Source organism: Chiloscyllium punctatum, chromosome 49 (assembly GCF_047496795.1).
Source record: "Chiloscyllium punctatum isolate Juve2018m chromosome 49, sChiPun1.3, whole genome shotgun sequence".
NCBI lineage: Eukaryota > Metazoa > Chordata > Chondrichthyes > Orectolobiformes > Hemiscylliidae > Chiloscyllium > Chiloscyllium punctatum.
This window is the reverse complement of record NC_092787.1, coordinates 18,281,908-18,296,773: the sequence shown is the minus strand read 5'-3', so window position 1 is coordinate 18,296,773 and position 14,866 is coordinate 18,281,908. Positions and strand designations below refer to the sequence as shown.

Below are 14,866 nucleotides of genomic sequence, written 5' to 3'. Positions count from 1 at the left end.
GCTAAGGGCAAAGGGGACCCTATCGTTGTTGCGGAAAGGAAGAGAGAGGTGAGGGCTGAAGTGCAGGAGATGGGTTGTCGTGTTTTACTGCAGTGCTCTAGAGAAGCTCAGTGCAAGCTGAAAGAACATCATCTCACATGGGGACCCTGCAGCCTTCCAGACTCAATATCGAGTTCAATAACTTTAGGGCTTGAGCTCTCCCATGTGCTCATCCCAACCCCAAAAACCAGGTCTTGTTATTAGAACTCTTGATGAAGGGCTTTTGCCCAAAATGTTGACTCTCCTGCTCCTTGGATGCTGCCTTACCTGCTGTGCTTTTCCAGCACCACACTCTCAACTCTAACCTTCAGCATCTGCAGTCCTAACTTTTGCCTTGTTATCACATAGCCTGCTATTACACATCACCCATTGTTAGCCACTAACAGTCCCCATTAATAGCCATTCACCATCCTAGCCAGATCGTTACCCACTCCTTTGTCTGCCTAACAGCTCTTCTCTCTCTCTGGGCTCTATCCCCACTTAAGATTTACTCCCCTCACCCTATCTTCTGCAGATAAACTGACATTTTCCTAGCTACCATCAGTTCTGAGGAAGGATCACTCAACCCGAAACATTAACTCTGATTTCTCTCCACAGATGCTGCCAGACCTGCTTAGTTTTTCCAGCAATTTTATTCTTGGTTCCATTAATCCTCTCCCTTCATCACAAACCTACTTGTCTCTGATCTATTTATACTATAGTCATCATGAATTCTCTAAACTTCTTATCTTGTTTCTCCTGAGCTGCAAGCATAACATCAAGAATGTTCTTTTCTCTTCTTGCAAACTCATTGTTATTAAACTTAAAACTCACTGAGCCTTATAGAAAACTTTGAAACTCCTCACTTCCATCCATCCATCCTCCTGTGACCAAAGGCTTTTAGTCCAAGGTTGGAACTCACTAATGACTCCTCCTTGATCTGTATGCCCTTCTGTCCTACTGTTTGCAAACTGGTGATGTCCTGACAGTGGGGCCTTGAGCTTTTCCCTAGATCTCTCAATGCAAAAACAAATTGTTGCAATATTAAAGGATTTAGTGAGCCCACCTGTATCTACAACTCAGTATGTCTGCTAAAACAAAATTATAAGCAAACTGGAAATAGAGTTGCTTGAGCATGTCAATGAATATCTCATGTTCTACTCAAAAGTCGATATTTAAGTTAAAAAGATTCTTCAAAAAATTATGTCACATCATGAGATGCTAAACCTTCATAAAAATTCTGGTTTTCCTCAACTGGAGCTTTGTGTTTAATTCCAGCCTCAGGAAGGATACAGGAGAGATTTATAATAATGGAAGTGGGAAGACTTCAATTACATTGGATTGGCTGGGGTTGTTCTCCTTGGAACAGTAAAGACTGGGAGAAGATTTCATCGAGCATATACCAAACTGTGAATGGTTTTGATAGAGTACATAAAGAGAAATAAACTTCCAGAGAAGACATAGATTTAAGGTATTGGCAAAAAGAATCACAGGTGACACAAGAAAACATCTTGTTAGTTGTGACCTGGAAGTTCGGTAAGAATGGGGGCAGCAGATTCAGCACCGGCATTCAGGAGGAAATTGAATAAATACTTGAAGGGAAAATGTGAGCCATGGAGAAGGATCCTGAAAGTGGGCTTAAATTGAATGGTTGGACTAAAGAGCTGGTACAGGCTTGATGGAGTGAATGGCCTCCTCCTGTGATGTAACATTTGAAGATTCTATGTTGAGATCAGTGCAGAATTGACATCTCACCCATTTATTTAATTTGTTCAATATCTTACACACTCTGGTGATATTAAAATTATACTGTTGTTTGAGGCCTCGGTATCATTGACTAAACATTGATACTGAGTTCTTAGCAGGAGTTTAGCATTTGACTGGCTGAAATGCACTCCGGTGTTCCTCATTTCCTATTAACTCTTCCTCATTCTTTCCTTCTGTGTTGGATGGCAGGTCACAAATCCATAAGCGATAAGCCCTGCACTAAATGCGTTACTCCTCTGACCATAAACTACGTGTGAGGGACATTCCTGATGAACAGCTTATGCTCAAAACGTCAACTCTCCTGCTCCTTGGATGCTGCCTGACCAGCTGTGCTCTTCCAGCTTTTTGACTCTGATCTCCAGCATCTGCAGTCCTCACTTTCTCCTACTATTTCAATGCTGCACATCTTTATGACTCTATGAATCTATTAACTTTAGTAAGTTAACCATATGAGAATTGCCTAGGGATTAAAGCTAATTACAGATATACAGTGTGAATATACATTTATCTTACTGTAAGCATGATTCCTTAGATAATACACTACCTGGGAACAACAGCTTTAGGAGACTCTGGATATTACAAACCATACAATAAAAAACTGTATATATTCAGTGTTCAATAACACTAAATAATAACATCCATTCAGTCATCAGAATCACTACATGCAACTTCTCTTCCTGTTGATGCAGTGCATTCAAGCTGTGCTGTGCTATTGGCATTATTCTGCACTACACTCTAGCCATCTAAGATTATGGAGGCAAATGCAATACACGCCATTTTCAAGGGAGCTGCTTGTAAGTTCTTTTTTAAAGTCGTAGGATGACTGGCCGCAGAAGCCTTAGCTAACCTTCATCCACTGATGCCAATTCTAGAGAGACGGTAACACAGCACAAATCAATCTCAGCAAACAGTACTGTAAGGGAACCTAATGCTTTCAGACTGGATCGCTCAGCCCCACCTGGGGAAGTTGCCACACTGAAGTGGCATCTAATCTTCTGGTTGGAACAACTAATTGGTTAAAGCAGTCCCAGAATGGGCTGCTCCTCGGAGGGGAATGTTTACTCAGTAAGCCCAGGGAGATTGTTCTGAAATTCTTGCGGTAAATTGGTTCTGTGAGAAGTCAGTACATAAATAGGCTGTCAGCTCCACTGAGCATGGCACTCCTTCAAGAAACCACAAGTTATTCTCACCTTGACATATTCTGACTTGGAATCCATGTTCTGTAAGTTACTGTAGAGAGAAAGAAAAAGGAAAATTATTGAGGCACATGGTGATTAGACAGGTGGTTACAATGCCATTGGCATTAGGGAGATGACTCAGTGAACTGGAGAACCATGTACTGTGCCCAGAGGGTGGAGAAGTTGCCAAACTCAAGAAGGGAAGTAGACAGAATACATAAGGAGTCTCTCCAAGCCTCTGCACCAAATGTTCAGGAGGCTGTTACAACCCTCTTGGGAAAATACATTGATTCTTCAGCCCCATTACTCCCAGGGGATGACTCAAAACTTAGTGATTGAATCAAAATGCACAAAGTCTCCAATTTAGCTGTGTTTTGAAATCAAATTAACTGAGAATACTGACCAAATTCCTGTACAATCAATTCTACTATAATGCATGCTTCTCCAACACGAATTGGCTTTAATGCAATTGAAGAATTTAGAGCATTATTTTTAGAACGTGAATTTTTCTTATCTGTATTGGCTATTAGTTTAAATGGTGCAGCTATTGTGCTATTTTCTTATAATGCAAGATCGCACGAGGGCTGAACTATCACATTATATCAGAATTCACTGTGCTTAACAAAAACCACAGTTGGTTCTGATGTAACACGATAGTTCCATTCTCATGCGATCTTGCGTTATAAGAAATTCACGCAACAGCTGCATCATTTCAACTAATGAGGTGGAATTGTGTTATTCCAGCAGGCTACTAAGCTTACCTAGCCCGTGTTAATGTTTATACTCCACATAAGGCTTTGTCTGTTGCATCTTTGGTATCCCAGCCTGTCTTTCTGTTCCCTTTTCTCTCATGCACTTACCTGGTTTCCTGATATAAGCATCTATGCAGGAGGCTGAAGCTTGTGAATAGATCATTCACCCACCTCTGTACTTGGGGAACCCACAAGTGAGAGACAATTGTGGGAGGGGTGAAAATGAAAGGATAAATACTATCAGCATTTCTCCTTTCCTACCCACTCAAGAGAATCCAACGTTTCTTTGCATAATCCTGAATTTGACCAGTTGCCACAACACTCCCTAGAATTATACAAAATACAAAGACTTAACTTGGCACTTCTGTTTTTCCGTCTTGTTCTCACTAAAATCCAATAGGGCATCACACACCCCAAGTCCTCATTGTGCTGAATTCAAGGATCAGCATTGTCTCCTTCTCACAATCCATGCTTTCCCCAACCTCACCAACCAGAGAATTCTTGACATCACTTAGCAATCCCTCCATCCTACATCCACAGGCTTTAAAACATGACAACACCCAACCATTCCTTCTTGACCATCCTCTTTTTCACTCTTGTTCTTTTCGATTTCCTATATGGTATCCTATATAACATTCCTCCAATTTTCACCCGGCTTATTTGTCTCAAAACATTCATTCAGTTTAATTCGTGAACGTTGACAAGAGCTGAGGATTGTTCTACGGTTGGTTCTAAGGGGAATGAGATGATATACATCAATCTAGGAAACAATGAAACTTGCAATGAATCAAGAGAGAGAGGAGCAGAAGGGCCTAACTCTTATTTTCCTTTTGTAAAGCGACAGGGAGAGGAGGCCTTGTTAATCATCATTCACCTCAGGGTTACATCTGACTTCCAGCTATTCAAACTCTGTGATTCGCATTGATCTGAGAACGGAATCTGGATCTAATATTTGGACAGAACTGTTTCCTCCTGAGCTTCCTGGCTTGATTAGTCATCTCATCTTTCAGTGAAGGGAATTCTGACCTTTAAAGGAAAGTTGCTATTTTGTGGGGAATTTAAGAGGACGCTAATAGTATTTTAAAATGATACAGGCATTTGAGAGGACAGACAGAAATAATATTTCTACCTGTTGCGAAAACTAAAATCGCAGGTCATAAATATAAGATAGATAGTAATAAATCTGACAGGGAATTTGGGAGGAACAACTTTACTTGATTTGAATACAGGACTGGGTGTCACAAGGAATAGTTGAATTGAATAGGGTTGACGCATTTATAGGAAAGCTAGAAATGTTCATGCGGGGGCAAGAAATGGAAGGATATGTTAATTGGGTAAAATAATAAGGAGTGGAAGGAGGCTCATGCTGAAGGTAACACTAGCGTAGACCAGTTGAACCAATGGCCTGGTTCAGTTCTGTATACTCAATATTATTCTATATATTGTAAGCCTTGAGGTATTTATGACGATGGGCTCAGTGACACATATACGCCTGCTTGACAGGTGAATGTGGATAATAATGCTGGCCCAGAAATTTGGGGCATGAAACAGACAGAACCACACTGCAAACTCTCTCAATTTCAAACTAATGAACATCAAAAGGAATATTTGCAACCAGTTCTTTGCGTGCATTGTTATGGTAACATCAAAGGTATTTCACAATCAGAATAAACAGTTCACTTGTGACTAAGTTTTTGTGCATGTAGTGTGTGTGTCTCTCAAGTGTGAGTTGTGTCTATTCTGTGCGTGTTGAGTGAATGAGTTTACATGTGTTATGTATGTGTAGAGTAAGCGTGAATTGTATGTGTATGTGTTGTGAGTCTATGTTTATAAGTCTGTCTCTTCAATGATACCAGTACTGCCAAAAGTCACTCAGAGGAAGAAATATTTAGCTTTAGCTGATCTGAAAACAAAGTACAGCTCCTTCTGACCCCAGTTCTATTTCCATACTCTCTGAGTAGTTGAACTATATAGACAAACAATACTCCCAGAATTGATCCCTGGGTCTGTGCAGAGTTTGCTAATTTCTGGTTTGTAAAAGTGCACAATCTGAGGGCACAAAGTTGCCCTCAGAATCCCAGGAGTAAGGAAGTACATTCCTTATCATTGTCTGCTGGAACCTGCACAAGCCATCATGTAAAGACAGGATCAAGGCCAAAGGATGAAGGACCTGAGCACGATGCTCACATAGCCCTATTGCAGCAAGAATGAACTCTATGATCAGAGAAGAAATTCAGAGCAGGAAAATCTCACAGTAAATTATGACACTTTCTTCTGTCCTTCCTAAAGACAGTGACGCATTGGCAAAAATATGTGGAAAACATTTTTTGGACAGGTTGAAATTTCCAAGGAATTACATTTTCTATAGCATTCATGCCTCAGAGCTGCCATCTGTGAGTAACAAATGATTGCAACAGGACTTAAAATGGTGATGCAGGGAAAACTTTTTATGCAGGCCAATCTGACAGCGAGTGTCTAATTCAGGTGGGTAGCTTTAGTAATTTTACTGTTTGCGACAATGTTAAAGTTTTGCTGTCAAGTATATGTTACTTTCAGTTGGACATAGGAAGAGTTGGCAAAGGCTGGATATCAATTTGATTGGTTCAATTTACAGATATTGATGGTTAATGATCAATTTATGGATATTGGCTTCCAAACAGTTTGAATAAATCAGCATGAGTCACCAGACAAAATGTGATTTATTGAAGAGACTGCATAAAATTGGATAGATTATTTTAATAGTGCATAAGTGACATTCTGGCGTGTAGATTTATTGTGATGTGTGCTGTACTCTAAAGATTTCATTTAACTTAGATTATTCATTTACTCCCCAAATACCACAGTGATATTGTCCAGTTAGCGCTCAATTGACAGAAAGAGTTTCTCTCAAGAGAGATGTCCAAGATCATTATGGAACATCTGTTTCTGCTACATTCAAAGTGAAAAGCATTTCAAACTCAGGAACTAGTATTTTGGACATGTGCATCCTTTCAGGCTGCCTCAGAAAAGGATCCGGACAACTTCCAAGATTAACCCATTCAGCACTTGGCACAAATCAGATTTAGCTTTCAGATGAGCTACTTTGTATGTTGACATTATCCAGTGTGACCAACCTTTGAATACTGCTGGGGTCAGTTTATAAAATTCACCCTAGGAAGCACGTCTTCAACTGAACACAAAAGTGCCAAGGTTAACTCAGCAGGAAAAATTAATAACTTACTCTGACATTGCTAGACCATCTCACCAGACAGCTATGAGTTTACACACGCATGCAGGTTTTAGAGACGACAGACTTCCTTCCTCAAAGGACACCAGATAGGTTTTTACAGTAATCCACTAGGTACATTGCAGCTACATCATGACAAATCATTGAGGGTTTCCCCACCCTTAATCCATTACCCAGATGATCATGTGCAAAGCCGAGTGAGGGCAGAATAGGTTTGGTTGCAATACCTCTCACAATTGAAAAGCTCAACAAGAATCACTCTGGAAACTCACATGTCTCAAGTCCACGAGGATGGGCAGCATGCGTGTGAATCAGCACACTGCCCTCTCAGGGCAGGAAGAGAGTGTACTGGGGGAAAAAATAACACAACACAAAGATCCTTTTCCAACAGTGAGTGCTCTAGTGCAGTGAGCTGCATCAAGAAAAGAGTTAATGTTTCACAGTCTGTTTCCTTTCCCATTATGGGTAATGTTTTGATTTAAAGTGGGGGGGAATATGAAGAAGCAATTAAAAGCAATTACCAGGAGATAAAGTGGCTATTAACAAGACATTAACATGATATAAAACATAGTAGCTGTGCAACAATGAATGGTTGTGTAATGATGCTATTAATTAACTGCAGTTAGCTCATCTACTCTCAGTCATCTTTTATTTAATACATAACATGGAGTGTTATCTCCTTGCTGCCTTCAAGGCACTAACTTGTGTCATGGCTTCAAAGGCTGTTGTTTGCTAACTTGTCCAAGTCTCTGTGAACCTTGACAGTGAGTGTGGGCAATGGTTGTGTGTGCTTAGATGTAAAACCATTCCTTCCCAATGTGAACACCCACCCATGTGCAGAAGGCTTTGAACTGGGATCACTAGTTAATAATAGATCAGGAACACTGGATAATTCTTCCCTTCCCCAACCCAAGAGCTTTGAGGCTATTTATGATGCCCAGTTTGGGATCAACTAACCAGAGAAGTTGGATCCTGATTAATATGGTGTTATCACCCAGTAAACTGGTGGAAGAACCCGATGGTTTTATAATACTGCTTCTCCACTGAATAGTCTATTCTACTGACGATGATTCTTACATCCTTTAGTTATCAGATCATCAACTAGACTAACCAGCCCATACAGAACAAGCAAAGCAAATTAATTTTAAGCAATAAAATATTAATAGTAAATTAAATAGATGAACTTTAAAGGGGTTTTGAAAGCAGGATCCATTGATTGCCAGAATAGGAAGAGTGAGTGACTAGTTCTCCAGGGGAGGCAATTTGTTGAAAGATATTTAGACAAGTGTTGAGTGTACAGGAGTGCTGACTGTCAAGAATGCAGGCAGTTTTATAATCTGTTGTTATACAGGTGCTTCTCAAGTTACAGATCCATAAGCAGCTGTTCACGAAGCATCTGACAAGCAAGTGAACTGAACTGAGACTTTACACGGATTGTGAGTCTGCACACTGCAATGTCCATTTAAAACCATCATCTCGTTGAAGGTATAATGCAGCTAAAAAATCCTGATTTTTACATAGCGGCTAGTGGCTATCGCAACAGTGGGATGTCACCAAACATTCATTGTTGAAATGTAGGAGACATTGTCGTAAAGTAGGAGACATGGCAACCAATTTGTACATAGCAAACACTCACAAACAAGATGATAATGATCAGATAATTTATTTTAACATAATTCTGACTGAGGGATAAATATTGGCCAGAACACCCAGAGTAACCTCCCCCACTCTTCTTAAGGATAGCTTTTTAAATTCATTCGGGGGACCTGGACACTTATCATCTGTTCCTAGTTATAAAGTCATCAAGTCATGCAGCAGAGAAACAGACCCTTCAGTCTAACTCATCCATGTCAACCAGGTTTTCCAAGCTAAACTAGTCCCGTTTGCCATCATTTAGCCCTCTAAACCTTTCCTATTCATGTACTTATCCAAATGTCTTTGAGGTATTGGCAGTGTACCTGCATCTATCACTTCCTCTGGCAGTTCATTCCATATACGCACCACCAAAAGGTTTCTCCTCAAGTCTCATTTAAAACTTTCCCCTCTCACCTCAAATTTATGCCCTTTAGTTTTGAATTCCCCTACCCTGGGAAGAAAAGACCTTTGCTATTCACCTTAATTATGCCCGTCATGATTTTATAGACCTCTATAAGGTCACCCCTTAGCCTCCTACACACCGGGAAAAAGAAGTCCCAGCCTATCCAGCCTCTCCTTAGATGGTGGTGAGCTGCCTTTTTGAATGACTGGGATCCATGAGATCCCAGTCCATGTTAGGAAGGAATGCTGTTAGGAAGGAAATCCCATGATCCGGACTCAAAATAGTGAAGGAATAGTGCCTGGGGACCTTTTACATCGAACCAAGAAGGCAAACAGGATTTCAGTTAAACTTTCAAAAGACAGTTGAAAGTTATTGAAGCCAATAGCGCAGAGGAAAGCTCCCTCAGTACAATATTGGAATGTTAACCTAGAATTCATGCCTAAAGTCTCTGGTGTTGAATTTGAACCTTAACCTTATGACTCAGAGGTGAGTGCATTACAAACTGAGCCACAGCTGGAAGCAGTATGGAGAATAACACATCAGCTTCTAAAAACCAAACACAAGTTTGGGAATTAAAACACAATCTTGAGAGAAGTTACATGACAGAGCCACTATTCCTTTATTTCAGATATTTTCGCCTTATCCACTGAAGGTGCTGGAGAGGGGTCATGGTTCAGAGAAAGGCATGTGATAGGATGTACAATTGGTATCAGTTGGCAATATAGGGGATAACCGCCAGGTTCCATCCTTTTTCTCATCAAAACATGCAAACACAAAACTTGCAGCTGCATCCAGAGCAGGAACCCTGCTTCATTCGTTTCCTAAGTAACCCAGGGGCGTTTCCCTCCAGCTGCTGAGGTGGCTCAGAGCAGCCAGCTCAGCCCAGAAGGGGTACTGAATGCTGAGACCCTGCTGTGCTGTATGTCTGCAAACTACACACAACTGGGTGAGTGCATTAAACAATGTAACCACACTCTGCAAATTAGTGCAGGTTAAATGTGAAAACCTACAGCACAGAATCCCCTGCTGCTCATTTGAGATATTTCTTCAGAGGAGGTTATCATATGTGCAAGCCAATCTGCCTGGAGCTGATGTAGTGCTCACTCCCTCTCTTCTTGTTGACACTGGATTAGTTCCACCATCAATCACCCAACGATATGTGTTTCCTCTGCACTGGTCTCCATGACAACAGATTACTACAATCAAACCTAAATAACCTCCCATTTACTTATTTTGTTCATTTCTTTGTTGTTTTTTTACCCAACTCTCCTTTTTCCTAGACAGGAGGGAGACAGTTCCTGCATTGAGGTCTTAAATCAGACCCTAGAGCATTGCTGTGTCACAGTCTCTCATGAACAGGAATCACCATGGTCGAGAGTTTCTTCTGTCCTAGTGTTGAGGGGCTATGGGCAGGTATGGTGGGGGAGGTAAGGCGTGCAGCTGAGGGGGGGTGGCAAGATGCTCTAAGTTCACCACTGTGGTTAAACTGCAACCTACTGTCTTGTCCTGCTGCATGGTGTCTGGGATATAATTGCACCTCAGGTTTTCTCTTAATGTACACGATTCTTAAGTGTGTAAAAAGTACAGAGACAGTGGACACATTTCTTCATAAAATGGTGAGCAACCTTGCAGAAAAGAAGATGAGCATTCAAATTCATCTGAGCCTATTGTCCAACTCTCAATGCAGTAACTAACCGTACTTTAAAATGAAGATGGCTCAATGGATAGTGCAAAGCCATATGGTTGTTGGTTCAGGCACTGCTGTATGGGGACTCAGACATATAACCCAGATTGACACTACAGTCCAGCACTGAGGAACTGTTGCAGATGCTGTCTTTCTGATGAGACATTAAACTAAGGTGTTACCTCCCCTTTCAGCTGGATATAATACATTCTCATGATACAGTTCAAAAAACAAACAATGTCCAATTGCTATCTATATCAATCCTGCAAACGTCATTTCTCACAGATTATCTGATGATTATCACATTGCTCTTTATGGGACCATGTAGTGCACTAATTGGCTGTTGAGTTTCCAACATTGGTACGTTACCCTTCAAAAATATGTCATCAAATTGAGTTTGGTAATTTTGAGATTGGCACTGTATCCACAAACATCTATTTCCTCCACCACTGATGCTCAGTAGCAGCAATATGTTCTATGTATAAGATGCACTGCAGAAATTGTCCAACATCCTTAGACTGCACCTTCCAAAGCACAACTACTTCCATCTAGAAAGACAAGAACAACAGATACATGGGAGCAGCAACATCTGCAAGTTCCCCTCCAAGCCAGTCACCATCCTAAATTGGAAATATATTGCTGCTCCTTCACTGCCATTGGGTTGAAATTATGGAATTCTAGTGTGGATCAACCTATAGCAGATGGACCACAGCAGTTCAACAGATAGCTCACCACCACCTTCTCAAAGGCAACGAGGGACAGACAATAAATGCTGGCCAAACAGCAATACCCACATCCCACAAGAGAATACATTAAAAATCTGATTATAATTCTCTATGTCATCCTGTAAAGTCCACAGTGTAAAGCTAGTCTGATTGAGGAAAGTACCCACTTGCTGTCAGACAGGATGTGAGAAATGGAAAAATGTCACATGAGTGTCTTTTTAAAATATGGTCTGAGTAGAAGAAACTTTAGATTGGGTTTAATGGTAAAATATTATTACTCATGTGTGAAGTGAAGGCAAAATTTTCTCAGCCATCTGGAGACTGTTTTGGAGGTGATGGGAATAAGGATATGATAAATTTCCCAGAGACAGGCTCACAATGGCAGCAGTCACCAATTAAGCAGTGGTGGGTAACAGACTAAGGAGCTTCAAAAGGGAAATTAGCCCTGATTTAGTTTTGCCAACATGCAGTGAGAAGAGGTTGTTGGTCCAGCCCCCCCACAGCACTTCCACAGGTCTCACAGACAGTGGTGCCTTATATCTATTGCACTGTACCTTAAAACTAAGGTGAGTAGTACAAAGACGGAAGGTTGTTGGTTCATGTACTGCTAATTATGGACTAAAACAGGTAACCCACGCTGAGACTACATTCCACTGCTGTACTGCATCCTGCTGCCAGAACCCACTGGTCTTCCTAAATGAATGGTGAATGCGGAGTTGGCTTATTCATTGGACATCCCCTGTAAAATATTTCTTGTGTGCACGTGTGAGTGCCTGTGTAATGGGGTAGGGCAGTGTGGACCTCAGATACAAGGATTGGGGTCGGAAATGGTTCCATTGTCAGATTCCTGACCCCTGAGGGAGAGCTTAGCCTAAACGGTACAAAACATTAAGTCAAATGCACGAGAACGAGGTCAATTTCATTTATATAAAGCAGCAAATGCTAGAAAGACAGAGCAGGTCAGGCAACATCTGTGAAGAGAGAAATAGAGTTAACATTTCAGGTCAAGGACTTTTCTTGAAAATTGAGAAATTATACAAGGGTGATAGGATTTGGACAAGGGGATGATGTTTAATAATAAGATGGAAGACAGGGAGTTTGACTGACAGAAGAAATGATCTTACTCCACTGGGGAAATAGTGTTAAGGCAATGAAAGAGACAAAGACATGGAGCAGGTGCTACTGTCTAAAAGTGAAACCAAGAGAAAAACCAAAATATATAAAGACAAGGAAACAAAATAGGAAGACAGAGTCTGCATGATGAAAATGTGAACTCAGGTGTTGAATCCAAAAGGCCGTATATTACCTAATCAAAAGATGTAGTGCTGTTTCTTAAAGTTTCACTAGAACAGTGCAGCAGATTTAGAACAGATATGTCAGTGTGAGAGAAAGTTGGAGAATTAAAATGACAGATAATAGAAACTCAAGGCAACTCTTGTAGACTAAATGGAGCTGATAAAATGTGGAGCTGGAGAAAGCACAGCAGGTCAAGCAGCATCAGAGGAGCAGGAGGGTCGACATTTTGGGCAGGATCTTTCACCATGGGAAATGCAGCTGCTCTACTAAGTTGTCAGCCAATTGGTGTTTAGTGGGTAGACATCATTGAATACAGTAGATTCAATTAAAAGACATACGTATAAATTGCTGCTTCACCCCGAAAAGAGTGTTTGGGTCTTGGATGGTAAGGAAAGGAGGAGGAGGAGAAGGGAAGACATTATATCTCAGGGTCAGTGCTGGGGCTTCAACACTTTACAATTTATAGAAATTATTTGGAATGAAGGGACTGAAGGTATGGTAGCTACATTTGCTGATGACACAAAGATAGGTAGGAAAGCCTACAAAGGAATATAGATGGGTTAATGGGTAAAGATTTGGCAAATGGAGTACAATGTGGGAAACTGCAGAATTGCCCATTTGACAAAAAGAATAAAAAGGTGTATTTTCAAAATGGTGAAATGTTGCAGAGCTCTGAGATGCGGAGAGACCCTAAGGCATGAATCAGAGGAAGTTATTTTGAAGGTAAAGCAAGTAATCAGAAACCCTAATTGAATGTTATGGTTTATTGTGAGGGGAATCAAATGCAAGTGTAACAGAGGTAATACGTCAGTTATATAAGGCATTAGTGAGACCATATCTGGAGCATTATGTACAGTACTGGTCAGCATACTGACAGAAGGATGTTAATGTGTTAGAAGCTGCTCAGGTAAGGTTTACTGGATTACTACCTACAATGAGCAGATTGCCTTATGAGGAAAGGCTAGACAAGCTTGGCCTGTATCGTCTGGAGTTTAGAAGAGTCAGAGATGACTTAATTGAAACATAAAAGATCCTGAGGGGATTTGAATAGTTGGATGTCAAAAAAATGCTTTCTCTTCTGGGAAAATCTAGAATTGGGGGTCATAGTTTAAAAATAAGAGAGTGCCCACTTAAAACAGAGATGAGGAAATATTTTTTCCTCTCAAAAGATTGAGAAAGTTTGGACTTCTCTTCCACAAAGAAAGCAGCAGGTGCACCATCTTTAACATCTTCTGGCAGAAATAGGTAGATTTTTGAATACCAACGGGATGAAAGAATATCAGGAACATTCAGGAATGAGAAGTTGAGGTTAAAATCAGATCAACCATGATGTCAATGAATAGCTCAAAGGGCCAAGTGACCTACTCTTCTTCCTTGTTTGTACCTCCCATGTTTATAAGGAAGGGTACCATAGAGAGGGGACAGAGTGTGGAGGCGATTAAAGAGTGACCAAAGGTATCATGAAAGGAATGCCCCTTCTTAATGCTGGAAGGGAAATTTTTTTAAATTCACTCATGGGACATGGGCATTGCTGGCTGGGCCAGCATCTATTGTCTGTCCCTAGCTACCCTTGAGAAGGTGGTAGTGAGCTGCCCTCTTGAATTGCTGCAGTTCAATTTCTGTTCTGTGTTAACTTATGGTAGTCAGATTGGGTAGGATTGCTGACTCTGGGGTGGGGACAAAAATCAAATTGAATTCACAAGTTAAATAATGATGCATTCCGATTGTGTTTACAATGGAGTAGTATGCACTATGTGTAAAGATTTGGCAATTGGAGCACGATGTGGGAAAGTGCAGAATTGTCCACTTCACGGAAAGATTAAAGAAGTGTATTTTCAAAATGGTGAAAGGTTGCAGAGCTCTCAGATGCCGAGAGACCCGAAGGCATGAATCACAGGAGGTTAGTTTGCAGGTAAAGCAAGTAATCAGGAATGGTAATCAAATGTTATGGTTTTCTGTGAGGGGAATCAAATACAAGAGTGCAGTCATATAAGGCACTAGAGAGACTGCATCTGGAGTACTGTGTACAATATCAGTCAGCATACTTACAGAAGGATGTTAGTGTGTGAGAAACAGTTCTAATCCTGGGATAGTTGAATAACCAGAATTACGGTCTAGTTCAAAACTGACTTCCTTCACTAAGAATGAAACTTCATTCCATGCAGAGACAGACTTGGGGAGG

General features: G+C 40.8%; 1 protein-coding gene across 6 annotated transcripts in view; it reads right to left on the bottom strand.

The window, feature by feature from the left end:
• Positions 1 to 14,866, bottom strand: part of LOC140469301 (SH2 domain-containing protein 3C-like) — a 185,110-nt gene that overhangs the window by 74,253 nt on the left and 95,991 nt on the right. For all 6 annotated transcript variants that reach the window (XM_072565665.1, XM_072565667.1, XM_072565666.1 and 3 more), the window contains one exon: positions 2,976 to 3,015. In XM_072565665.1, the coding sequence (XP_072421766.1) occupies positions 2,976 to 3,015 (40 nt within the window). The remainder of the gene's footprint in view (positions 1 to 2,975; positions 3,016 to 14,866) is intronic.